Consider the following 13,035-nt stretch of genomic DNA (forward strand, 5'->3'; position numbering starts at 1 on the left):
ACCCCCTACCAATGACTCTCCTTACTTTGGCCCAGACAGTCCTGCCCATCTGTGGCGTCAGGGTAGCTCAGCCAGTCACCACCATCACTACAAAATCCCTAAGTACACTTCAGTATAGATGGCAATGCTAATAGCAAGCTGCTTATATTAACAATGATTATGTTCTAAAGCAGAGGTTTTTGTTCGCCTTCTACAAAACGCACAGGACACCAGTCCCCCCGCTCCTTGACTCCCAGAATGTCTGCCCAACAGTTGTCTTTCGATTTTGCACTTGCACGTTTTCTAATTTTCTTCATTATTCTGAGGGCTATAAATTCCTTGTGATATGAAGTTTTTGTTAACATATTGAGAAACCGGGGCCAGATTTGATGCTGTGAAGTGTGCATGTGAAATAACACAAAACCATGACTTGTGTAGCCATGACTTAGCTTTGAAGGATGAGGAAGTGTGGCGCATTAAATTTATGCAAAGTTTCTAAAAGGATGATTCCTCTAGATCAGGGGTTCACAACCTGTGGTCCTCCAGGTGGTCCTGAATTACAACCTATCGTCCCCAGCCACAATAAATTGTGGCTAGGGTTGATGGGAGTTGTAGTCAATCAACATCTGGAGGACTACAGGTTGGGAACTCCTGATCTAGAGTACTTTGTGCGGACAACGTCCCTAGGATGCTGTTAAGCTGGACCACTTGTCTGATGATGTGTAGCTGCTCCTCTGTGACTGTGCCTGGGATTCTTTTGCAGGCTCCTGGAACGCCTATAATTGCACGGCAGGTGGCACCGACCACTATAATCAAGCAAGTGTCTCAGGCACAGACAACTGTACAGCCTACAACGACGCTACAGAGGCCGCCTGTAGTTCAGGTGAGTTTATCAGAACTGGTGCACTTGCTTTCTAATGCTAAAGTGAGTAATAGACTGAGTACCCAGATACCGTTAGGGTAACGGTAATTTTTCATGGGAATAGCATATGCAAAACTACTGGGTATGTTGTTATCCTTGGATGTAGACAACCTGATTTAAAGCCAACTCCTGTACATGTTTTACTCTAAAGTAAGTTCCACTGTGTTTATTGGGGCTTGCTCTCCAGGAGTTGTCTCTAGGATTGCAACCGTAGTCCCTTAAAACAGTTTACATGTGTGCATTCAACCAGTGGGCTTCCAACAGCATTCCTGGGAACTCTGGACTCTTGGAAGTTTATTGGGGGTTCCTTTGGTCAGAAGATTAGTTCTTAAGAACAAGTGAACATGTGAATAGGTTGATATGGCTGTACCAGTACAGAAATATCCCTCTTGGGAAACTATACTGCCCTTTAACCTTCCAGATGAAATTCATGTTCCCTTTAATCAACTTTTAGAGCTTTCAATTTTGATTGCATAGTGCTCTGGGCCACCTGGTGGTCATTTCTCAAAACTGCATCAGTCAGTTGGTAGAGCTTTTTGGTACGTCTTTTTAACACGATTGTGGGGGATATACTGATAATGATGAATTCTCCATTTGTTGTGACTCTCTGTCTGATCACCCAATGTTTGCCTCTCTTGCAGCCTCAGATTGTTCTTGGCAGTCCCGCACAAACGACGGCATTGGGAACAGCAACTGCTGTGCAGACTGGAACTCCACAGCGGACGGTGCAGGGAGCCACAGCAACCTCAACTGCAGCCACAGTGAGTTGCTTGACAACTGTTTGCTACAAGTCAGAAAGTCAAGTCAGAAAGTGGACCCTAAAGACATCCCGGGAGGAGAATCAATTAATGGCTGTCAGATAAATGTTCAGCATGAGAACATATTGAGTGCTACAGCTGCAGATCCATCATTCCCTGCCACAATGGCCAAAGGCCAGGGATGGTGGGAGTTGTAGTCCAAAAAGCAACAAGACTGTAAGGTGGTTATTGAAAAAGTTTGTGGTAATAACGTTTTCACCACTACACATTACCATTCTACTTAAGTCTTGTAAACCACCCAAAGAACTTGCGTTTGGGGCGGTATAAAAATGTGTTAAATAATAAATAAAAATTAATAAGAACAGCGCTGCTGGATCAGGCCCAAGGCCCATCTGGTCCAGCATCCTGTTTCACACAGTGGCCCACCAGATGACCCTGGGGAGCCCACAGGCAAGAGGTATGTGTATGCCCTCTCTCCTGCTGTTGCTCCCCAGCAACTGGTATTGAGAGGCATCGTGCCTCTGAGGCTGGAGGTGGCCCACAGCTGCTGGACTAGTAGCCCTTTATGGGTAGGGAAATTTCATGGCTTTGTGCATCGCTTTACCTCCAAAATATGGTTGACAGGAATGTGCGAGAGGGTGCGATAGCACCCAGAATGTGGAATCCTCACTTTGGGAGATTCTTTTAGCACTCGCCTTGCCAGTGTTTGGAAACATTTCTTTAAGAAAGCTTTTACTCAGCAGTTGATCTTCCTTGCTTGTTTACTTGCCGCTTTTGTGTTTTGTCTGAGGGCTTTCATTTAATTGTTCTTGTTACGGCATTGTTGATTGTTTAGTAGTGTGATTGATTTTCATTATGTAAGCCATCTTGGACATTTCCCTTCCAGTTAAAGAAATAACCCAATTTGGGGGGAAAGTGGGATAAAAATGCTTAAACAAGGTCTCGAAATTTGATTTTAAACAAAAACCAAATGCAACTCTGCTAAAGCAGATCTGCACCTGATACCACATTTTGTGCCTTTTTTGTATGTTCATGGACCATATGTCTTGGTTGTTCACATGAGCAACCCAACCTAGATAGGGCTGCTCATGTGAAGTCCCAATCCCAGCGCTGTCTCCCCTGGTAGCCTGAGTTTTTTACTCTGATAGCGCAGGAGTGGCCTTTTACCCAGGTCCAGGGTGTTGTGTGTGCTGCAACCCAAGCAGACACAGAACCAGGTGACCAGAGCTCCTGGCTTGAGGGGAAATCCTTCAATGTACCGCGCTGCCTGCGTGGTGCATTAAGGGATAGCTGGAGGCCAGGCTTCATTTTCTCGGCCTCCAAAGATCCACGCTGCTCAGAGCAGCACGGATCGTCTTGGTGTGTGAGCTTCATGCCACACATCTGAACATAAGAACAGCCCTGCTGGATCGGGCCCCAAGAAGGCCCATCTAGTCCAGCATCCTGTTTCGCACAGTGGCCCACCAGGTGCCGCTGGAAGCCACAGGCAGGAGCTGAGGGCATGCCCTCTCTCCTGCTGTTACTCCCCTGCAACTGGTACTCAGAGGCATCCTGCCTTTGAGGCTGGAGGTGGCCCTCTGACTAGTAGCAGTTGATAGAACTCTCCTCCATGAAGTTATCCAAGTCCCTCTTAAAGCCATTCAGGTTGTTGGCTCTCACCACATATTGTGGCAGAGAATTCCACAAGTTGATTATGCATTGTGTGAAAAAATACTTCATAAGAACATAAGAATAGCAAGAATTAAGAATAAATTAAGAATACTTCATAAGAAACATAAGAATAGAACATAAGAATTAGTGACCATCTGGTGGGAAGGTAGGTTCGATCCTGCCTTTCTCCCCGCCTGCCCTTCCCACTTCAGGGAACCAGTCATGTGAATGACCTTGTTGTGGCAATGAATTACTTGCCAAATGGTTGGCTTGATTTGGGTTCTAGTCTGTTAGCCAAAATGCAAATATATTTAAAATTTAAAAACTCACTGTACTCTACTACTTTCCCTCCAACAGGAAACCATGGAAAATGTTAAGAAATGCAAGAATTTTCTCTCTACACTAATAAAACTGGCCTCTTCTGGAAAACAGTCGACAGAGACTGCAGCTAATGTGAAAGAACTAGTCCAGAACCTGCTGGTAAGACACAGCCTAATCAAGAGAGACAGTTATGAAATATAGCTTCAGAAACGTAGATTGAAACATGGCTTCCAACAAATCTTCATGAATATGTACAAATATTTGCAAATCAGAAAGCATAGCAGATACCTTTCATGTGTATGTTGAATAAAGAGTACCATAAGCAGTATTTGAAATAGTACACGATGGATTAAGATTGCTAGTCATAAAGTCCCTTTTCAGAGTGTGGGTGAGCCAGAAAGGAAGGGTTGTAACAATTTGTTTGATATCTTGTTTTTATTTGTGAAAAAACCAAACTTCAGGTTTTTTGAAAATGAAATTCAACATAGTAAAGAGTTCTAGGAACTCTAGGTTCTTAGAATTAAGAACCTAGAACAATCTCAAAATGTTAAAAAGTTGCACTTTAAAAACAAAATATTGGATTCTTCTCTCAAGGGCAATTTTCTGAAAACAAACTTGTGTTTATTAAATAACAAAACTTGCAAAGATAGAACCTGTACATGTGGCATAAACACTAAAGAACCTGTTCGGCTGGATTCAGATATAAAGCAAGCCATGGTTTGTACTACTACTAACCATAGCTGAGGACTCGAACCATGGCTTGCGCTTCCAGACACAGCAGACAAACTATTATTTAGAGCTGCCTGGATGCCTTTCTTTTTACATCTGCTTAGGATTTAGCTTCATAAGGTCATATGTGGGGAGCATGCAGTTCCAAGGCTCAGAGATATCATGCAGAGCCTGGCTTTGAGGTTTTGCGTGATGTCTGAACCAGCCCTACCTGTAGTTGCAAACCAACTTCAAACCATAGTTTCAGATCCTGGTTTGTTGGGTCAAAATGAACCATGAATTATGGGTAGGCTTAGGTTTGGACATAACAGCAAGCCATGGTTTAAACAAATGATTGTTTTGCATTATGTCTGATCCCAGCCTTCGATGGCTACCTATGGATGTGCTCTTTACTACTATTACTATTTCTATACTGCTCTTCAACCAAAGTTCTCAAAGCGGTTTACATAGAAAAATAAATAATACATAAATAAGATGATCCCCTGTCCCCAAAGGGCTTGCAATCTAAAAAAAAACCCATAAAGGCAGGTATCAGCAAGAGCCGCTGGAAGGATTCTGTGCTGGGATTGGATAGGGCCAGTTTTTAGACTCCAGTTTTGGGGGGAAACAACTGAATCCTCCAATAAAAAGTTTGAATTAATAGGCAATGAAAAACCAATTGAACTGAACAAAAGCCTGACCAAAATGCATGTGACTGAACAACTTGTCACTATTGTTTTGAAATCATTGGGGGGGTTGCTATATGAGCACAGAAAATAAGAGTAGCTCAGATGGATTTTAATATGTGTTTTAAACTGGATTTAATAGGAGGTTTGCATTGTTATGTTTGATGGATATTTAGATTGTACTGTAAAGAGTACCACGTTTCAGTCTTTTAATTTAGCCAATGAAATATGTTAAGGTGAGGCTAAGGCCTTAATATCCATAGTTCATTATCTAGATAATTTGAATCTAAAATTTGTCCCACAGGATGGAAAAATTGAAGCAGAAGACTTCACCGGCAGGCTGTACCGGGAACTTAATTCTTCACCTCAACCCTACCTTGTGCCTTTCTTGAAGGTAATAATATCACTTCCGGCTTGTTGCGTCTTCCAGAGCAACCTGCCATGCCCCTTTTAGTAAAGAAGGTACAAGCACCACATATTGTTAAAAGTGATCCCAGTTCAGAGTAATAAAGATGACTAACTGTGTATTCGAATGTACAATTCTTTCTCCCCTCTACCTTTTGTAAGATTTAAGGGAAATCAGAGGGAGGTTTGATGAAGTAGAAGGTTGGGAGTTCAGCAGAAAAGTGAGCACCTGTTAGAGAGCTAAATTTGGGCCAGAGGCTTCCCATTCCTGATTTCTGCTCTAGCATTGCAGACATTGGTCCAATTCATACATCACTTTCCCAGACTGGCTGACATCCTACCTAATGCTTTGTGTGTGTTTCTAGGAACAGTGTGCACGCACATCCACTTCCAAAGAACAGGCACTCAGGGACATGTTTCTGCTGCAACAGATCACTTCTGGAGTATGGAGAGAGTGTCGAAAATAGTTGTGCTCTTGCACAAGAGCACCCATGCTCCAGAGCCATGGGAACTAGCCTGGAGGCTGTGTTGCGAGCACACTATTGTTAGTAGGTATGTGCACAAACTGAGGTTCGTGCACTGGTTTGGCGCAGCAGGAAGTGGAATCTTAAAAAAAGAAGAAAAAAAGGGAGAGCGGGTCCTTACCATGGCGCCGACACACACACACATATGCAGGTGTCATTTTTGTGGTCCACATGGTGTTTCTGACCATGCAAATGGTGCCTGCGCATGCGCAGACACCATGTGCATGCTGGCGCCACGTGCAGTTACTTGGTAGAAGCGCCGCTGCAGAAGGAAGGGTTGGACTTCATCCGAACTGGTTCGGTGCCAAACCTCAGTTCGTGCACATCCCTAATTGTTAGAAGCAGGCACACAGCATTAGCCAGGATGTCAGCCACTGTTTGTTGGAGCGGGACTATGCTGTGCACCTGTGTGCTGTCTCTCTTCCTCCTGCACCCAGCTTACTAGAAGACTGCTGGTTTGTCAAACTGCCTACGCTGGGAAACTGTGGCTTATTCTGATGTATAATCTTGGTTTGTAGGAAGTTCTCAAACCTTATTTTCCCAGTTCAGATATTGCAGCAAACTGTGGTTCAAACCAGGCTGCTTTCTACTAAGCTGGGCACACAAGGGAAGGAGACCGTGCACGGGCACATGGAGCATTCTTGATCCAACAAACAGTGGTTATTTGGACTGGGAATATAATGTCTGAACTGGGCCGTGATCTCAGAAGTCCATATAGCAAGCCTGTGAAGTTATTGGTATCCCCTGCGTTGCGGGTGGCAGGGGAGGTCTGAAGCTGCGAGAGAGATCACTGGTTTCCTTAATGTCACTAGCGGGTTCACGGCAGTGGGAGATTTGAACTGCAGGCTTCCTGCTTCACACTGTTGGCCACTATGCTACAGTGATGTGGTGAATCACTTACTGAAGACAGTTGAAAGACAGCACTGGGAAAATCTTGATTTGCTTTGCTGTTATGAAAAACCATAGCCAGACAGTCAACTCAAGAGGGGAAGAGTTCATTGAGCCGCTGAGAAACATGGTCATCTGCGAATGATTCTACAGGCAAAGGAAGCAAGCAAGCATGGCAACTACATCCTGGGATTCCTTGTTCTAGACAAAGATTTTTATCTCTGGCTAACAGCCTTGAGATAATGCCCGATCCTTGACTGTATAGCAGCCCCTTCCCCCCTGTACACTGGTAGGTTAAAATGAAGTCCAGTTCACGTGCAGATAATGTAAGGCCACAACTTGTAATGGATGTCTTTAGACCTGGTAGAATAAATGAGATTTGATGAAAATGTTGGGTGAGTATTATTAGCAGTCTGTATGGAACAGTATCTCGTTCATTTCTCTCCTCTCCTCTTCTCCTTCAGCGGAGCTTACCTGCCCTGAGACAGCTGACTCCAGATTCAGCGGCTTTCATTCAGCAAAGCCAACATCAGCAGCCCTTAACGCAGCCCACGACCGCGCTTACAGCCGTGATGTTGAGTGGCTCTGTCCAGCGCACAGCGGGGAAGACCACTGCCACCGTAACGAGTACCTTGCAGCAGCCAGTCATCAGCCTGTCGCAGCCAACGCAAGTTGGGGTTGGCAAACAAGGGCAGCCCACGCAGGTGGTGTGTAGACCAAAAGGAATCAATACAACAGGGGGACCTCTTTCTCCTCAAAGCTAGCTAGCAGGGGGCATAAGCAAATGTTAAAGGGTTGCCTGACTGGTATTTCATGCATATCCAGGACCAAGTTGGATTTCACTCACAGATGTGTGTAAATAACCCCTCAATGGCCTTTCTTTCGCCTTTGCGGAAATAGTTTCAGGAGGGGGCAATGTGAAGAAGTGTGTGTGTGTGTGTTTGTGTGTTTGCTTGCTTAACCCTTATCACATCTGCCATTTTTTTAAAATCTCCAAATAATTCCCAACTGGGTTCCAAAAGCATATTGCAAAGGAGAAGCGGTGTGTGTGTGTGCGTGCGTGTGTGTGTGCAAGCAGTTTGGACCTGAGAGGAGGCAGGCAAGGAAGGTGTTAAAGACCCCTCTCCCACTTCTCCACTGTATGTGTCCTTACCCCCTGAGTGTGACAGACTGGCAGTCTACTTTGAATGGAGTGGGCTTAATCCTTTTAATGTTGTGTTAATTTATTTTAGTAGACAGGATTTTAGTGGTACCATTTCATGTAGACAGCATGCAGCATAAATAGGTGGGGACTGTTACTCAAGGGCTCCATAAAACAAGTCAAAGACCCCCCTCCCCTGCTGCTTTTAGGCCATCAGTTGCGCAGCCCATATTAGACTAATTGGGAAGCATATTTTTAACGTACATTGTTGCCCATTCAGCTTAGACTTAAGCTTTATCCCTCTGACCCCCTCCCCTTCAACTTGAGAGAGTAGCTGGGTATTTGAAATGCTCCAGAAGCCAAAGAAGTTTTAGTAGCCATTTGTGGCCAACCATGGTTACTTGACTATGGTGGAGAAAGATCTGAATAGTTGTTTGTTTCCCAGATCTTTTAAAAAATGCCTTTTCCTCACCTGGTTATTAAGATGTTTGTTCTCTCTCCAAATGTTTCCAGGTTATCCAGCAGTCTCAAAAGCCAGGCACGTTGATTAGGCCTCCTCCGCAGGTGACATTGACACAGACCCCTATGGTAGCCTTGAGGCCACCCCACAGTCGTATTATGCTTACCGCTCCTCCACAAATTCAGCTGAATCCACTTCAGGCAGGTAAGAAGGAAGCATTCTCTTTAAGACTGCAAAATTTCTTTTTCTTTGTTAACAGTAAAGCCACATCTGGTGGTCTTGTCACAAAACTGTGACCAGAAAAGCTTTGTTGGAAAAGCTTGATGGTCCATTGATTCAAGAGTGTGATGTTTGGGGCTGGATTCTTGAAAGACAGAAAAATTGTACAGGAAATGTTTTGCTAAAGTATTGGATCTGGGGTTGATGGCAAGCAGTGTGTGTTTTCTGCCTCAGACTTAATTATTAAAAAGGCACACGAGGCTCAGCTTTTGGTTCTTTTAGACTTTTTCTCCCGGTGACAGAAGTGAAAGATGTCCATAGAAATCAGTGGAGAAATTGAGGGTTTTAGTGTAGCTGTGATTGGTCAGTAGTATGCCCACTGAAAAATCAAAAGGTAGCAGCAAAGACAGAAGTCGCTTTCCGACATCAGTCTTACTATATTCTCTCAGACATTTAAAATGCAGTGTGGGTTGTACAGAAGATTGACCTTTGCTGAAAAATGAAACGTGTTTTGATGGAACTTTTGGCTGGAAATCTAAACTAGCCCCAATCCCATTTCTAATTTGCAGTATTAAACTCCATTGCAGGGTTGTTGCATGCTACTCTCTCAGCCTGAACCCCAACCCTGCAGTATTATAGCGGGTTGCATTGTTGGGTTGGCATGAAACACTCACACTCAGTCTCGGGGGCTCCTTTTCCCTGCAATAGACTGTACAGGTGAACCTCGATATTTGTGGGGCTTGCAGCCACGGATATGGAAACCGCGAATACCGAATCTGAGGGCTATGGGATTGCGGGGATTAAGTTTCTGGTCGGCTGAAAATAGCCGAAAATAGGCTGGGGTTTTTTGTGGGGGGGGAGGCTTCTTGCCCTTATAAATAGCCCTTATCGGGAGGGCTAATTTTTAAAGCTTCTAAACACATTTTAAAAACCCATGTTTCCCCACACCAAATAAGACCTGAGTTCGAGCAGGGACACATCTCTTTATTCTGTTGTGGGGAGGGAACACTGCTGCTCAGCCACAACTACGTTAGCATATTGGCTTTCTGTATTGAGCTCTATGGGCAGCTTTCACTTGCTCCTTGGCGAAGATTTAAAAATGGCTTCTCCAGTGTCTACTCTGAAGTTTTCTATCCACACAATACTGTGCATCACACTTAAAAAATAATAATCTGTTTCCCTGCAATATTTCTTGAGCAAGCGTCTCAAGTAACAAACTGCACAGCTCCTTGGCTAGGACTGCACGTCCCCTATTCTCATCTTAAGGTCATCTGGGGAGGTCCGTTTCCAGTTACCACCGGTTCGTCTGGTGGCGACTCAGAGGCGGGCCTTCTCTGTGGCTGCTCCTGGACTGTGGAATGCACTCCCGGCAGAAATTCGTAATCGTAATTCTTTGCTGTCCTTCAAGAGAGCCCTTAAAACCTATCTGTTTGGCCTGGCCTTTCAGGGTTTTTAATTTAGTTTTAATTGTTTTAATCTTAACCTGGTTTTTAGGGTTTTAATTGTTTTGATAGTTTAATTGTGTTGATGTTTTTAAATTTGATGTTTATATTTGTATTTCTATTTTAATTGTTTTTAATGATTTCTGTTTTTTAATTGTAAACCGCCCTGAGCCAGCTTGGAAGGGCGGTATAAAAATCAAATAAATAAATAAATAAATAAATACATCAATCAATCAATCCCCCATTTTTAATTCTGCCCCAAAAAATGCTAGATTCTGTGAGCTGCTTACATGTTGCAAATTGGGTGTATCTGTGTAATTTCTCTTATTTTGCATAACACGTGCTGCAGTTTTTGCCGTGCTAATATGACACACAGACCATTACTCTTGCTTTCCTTTTCTTACAGTCCCTGTGGTAAAACAGACAGTATTACCTGGAACCAAAGCTCTTTCCGCTCTTTCAACTCAAGCAGCAGCTGCTCAGAAAAACAAACTCAAAGAACCTGGGGGAGGTTCTTTTAGGTAAGGAATCCTGTTTGTGAGGGCAAAAAAACTTGTGGGGTATAGGCGGGGAAGGTGACAATTGTGTCTGCAAGAGATACCTGCTTGGACCTTTTCTTTGGTTTATGATGCATTTTTGACCACATAGAGTTGCAGATCAGCCCCCCTCCATCAGATAAATAATCATATTTTCTAGGAGCTTCTTTGGACCAGAAAAGAGAGCACACTTTACTCATCCAGACTATGTTGTTCCGTGCTACATTTACCCTCTAGCTCAGTGTTTCTTAAATCTTTTACAATGAGGCAAGTATGGGGGAGATATGTGTAGAACTTCTAAATAGACACTATTCCTCCCTATCTGTTTGATAGGTGAATGCATGATATCCTCCTGTGTGGCTGTCTGCTTGTAGCTTAGTGCTGTGTATGATACTCCGTTGATCATAAGAACACAAGAACAACCCTGCTGGATCAGGCCCAAGGCCCATCTAGTCCAGCATCCTGTTACCCACAGTGGTCCACCACATGCTGCTGGAAGCCTACAGGCAGGAGTTGAGGGCATGCCCTCTCTCCTGATGTTACTACCTTGCAACTGGTACTCAGAGGCATCCTTCCTTTGAGGCTGGAGGTGGTCTGTAGCCCTCAGACTAGTAGCCGTTGACAGACCTCTCCTCCATGAAGTTATCCAAACCCCTCTTAAAGCCATCCAGGTTGTTGCCTGTCACCACATCTTGTGGCAGAGAATTCCACAAGTTGATTATGCATTGTGTGAAAAAGTACTTCCATTTGTTGGTCCTAAATTTCCAGGCAATCAATTTCATGGGATGACCCCTGGTTCTAGTGCAACAACAGATTTCCTCTTCATCTCCTTGCAATCATACAACAAAAATGGGGTGACTGGTTGATATCTAGACTAATGCGGCACTACTGCAAAGATGTTGCACTAATGCAAGGATGTTGCGCAACCTAGTTCCGCTAAGTTGGGAGTTTGTGTTGCAGGCTAGTGTTGCACCAGTGCAAGAGGGCATGCCTGATCACAGTCCTGCTCAACTTAGGCCCCCCAGCTGTTTTTGGACTACAACTCCCATAAGCCCCAGCCACAGGGGCCAATAGCCAGGGATTATGGGAATTGTAGGCCAACATCTGCAGGAGGGCCGAAGTTGAGCAGGCCTGTTCTAGTGTCATGTGAGTGGGAGAAAATTTTCTCCACACCATGCATGATTTTATAGACCTCTATCATGTCTCCCTGCAGTCATCTTTTTTCTAAACTAAAAAGCCAGGGCTAAGGGCTATTAAAGATTCTGGACCCGGACCTTTTTGTCTCTTCTGTCTTTTTTGGCTATCCTCTCATTTGCATGAGATACTCAAAAGGAAAATCCCAGGAGGAATCCATTATCTGGTGGAGGAGCAATAGCTCCTCGGAATAAAAGGAAGACATTCTTAATAAATGCCTAAAAGCACCCCTTGATTTTAGGAGCATGTGAAAGAAACAGAAAGGATTATTATTTCTTCTTCTTCTTCTTCTTTTTAGTGCACAGTTGTCTTGTTGTTGTTGTTGTTGTTGTTGTTTCTCCACAAATATTAGGGGGCATGGGAAGGATCTCCGGCTTCCCATCCATTAAAAGATGATCCCTAGAAGGGAATTGCTGTGTTTTTCATCCTTCCCTCTTTTTGTTTGTCTTCCTCTGTTTCCAAGTATGAGAGGGAATGATAAGACCTCTCCCCACACACTCCCCCAACTGGGAACCATCATGCTTATTCTTCCTGTAGCAAGGAAGAGGAGGGGCAGTGCTACCAATGTGCAGGAAGCTAAACTAGAGCCCCCTTCCCTTAATTTTACCTTTTTGTTGGGTAATAACACCCCCTGCTGGACATGGCGGAGCACCATCAGCTCACCTTCTTTTTCAGTGCTGCCTCCTTGCTCCTCAGACCTCAGCAAAGTTTCTCGTGCCATCTGTCCCACCATTTGAGAATCACCAAAGCAATAGAGTTAACGAGACAAGTGCAAGAGGTAATGGAAGCTCTTCAGGGAACTGATTTTTTAAAAAGCCTTCCCCATAATCATAATCATATGATCAGTGAGACTCTCCGGGAAAGGGTTTGCAGGGAGAGCGGGCTTAGCCTGCTTTCCCCGCAGACGAGCAGGGAAGCAGCCCTGGGCAGCTGGATCGGCTGCCCACACGACTGCCGGGATCGGGGGCCTCACGGCCCCCAGAAGTTCCAGTATGCCCCATGCGAGTGTGCAGAGCATCCTGGAGGGACCCAACCTCCCCGTGAAGGTCTCCTCATGTGTTGCCACGGCACGGAGCCGCACCGCGGCAACACGTGATCAAATAGACGGGGTTAGCGGAGGCTCCCTTAGCCCGCTTTTGGTGGATCATGAGAATCTCCTCCCGGTGTAGCCTGCTTTTTGTCTCCGTTTCTTTTTACTCACG

General features: G+C 44.6%; 1 protein-coding gene across 3 annotated transcripts in view; it reads left to right on the forward strand.

Annotated features, from left to right (window-relative positions):
* The window catches only part of TAF4 (TATA-box binding protein associated factor 4), a 123,414-nt gene that overhangs the window by 80,289 nt on the left and 30,090 nt on the right, over positions 1 to 13,035 (forward strand). For 2 of the 3 annotated variants that reach the window (XM_053250887.1, XM_053250889.1), the window contains exons 4-10: positions 743 to 862; positions 1,543 to 1,662; positions 3,667 to 3,789; positions 5,329 to 5,418; positions 7,306 to 7,548; positions 8,496 to 8,646; positions 10,510 to 10,624. In XM_053250887.1, the coding sequence (XP_053106862.1) occupies positions 743 to 862; positions 1,543 to 1,662; positions 3,667 to 3,789; positions 5,329 to 5,418; positions 7,306 to 7,548; positions 8,496 to 8,646; positions 10,510 to 10,624 (962 nt within the window). The remainder of the gene's footprint in view (positions 1 to 742; positions 863 to 1,542; positions 1,663 to 3,666; positions 3,790 to 5,328; positions 5,419 to 7,305; positions 7,549 to 8,495; positions 8,647 to 10,509; positions 10,625 to 13,035) is intronic. The other variant, XM_053250888.1, reaches the window with a different exon arrangement.

Source organism: Hemicordylus capensis, chromosome 4, assembly GCF_027244095.1.
Source record: "Hemicordylus capensis ecotype Gifberg chromosome 4, rHemCap1.1.pri, whole genome shotgun sequence".
Taxonomy (NCBI): domain Eukaryota; kingdom Metazoa; phylum Chordata; class Lepidosauria; order Squamata; family Cordylidae; genus Hemicordylus; species Hemicordylus capensis.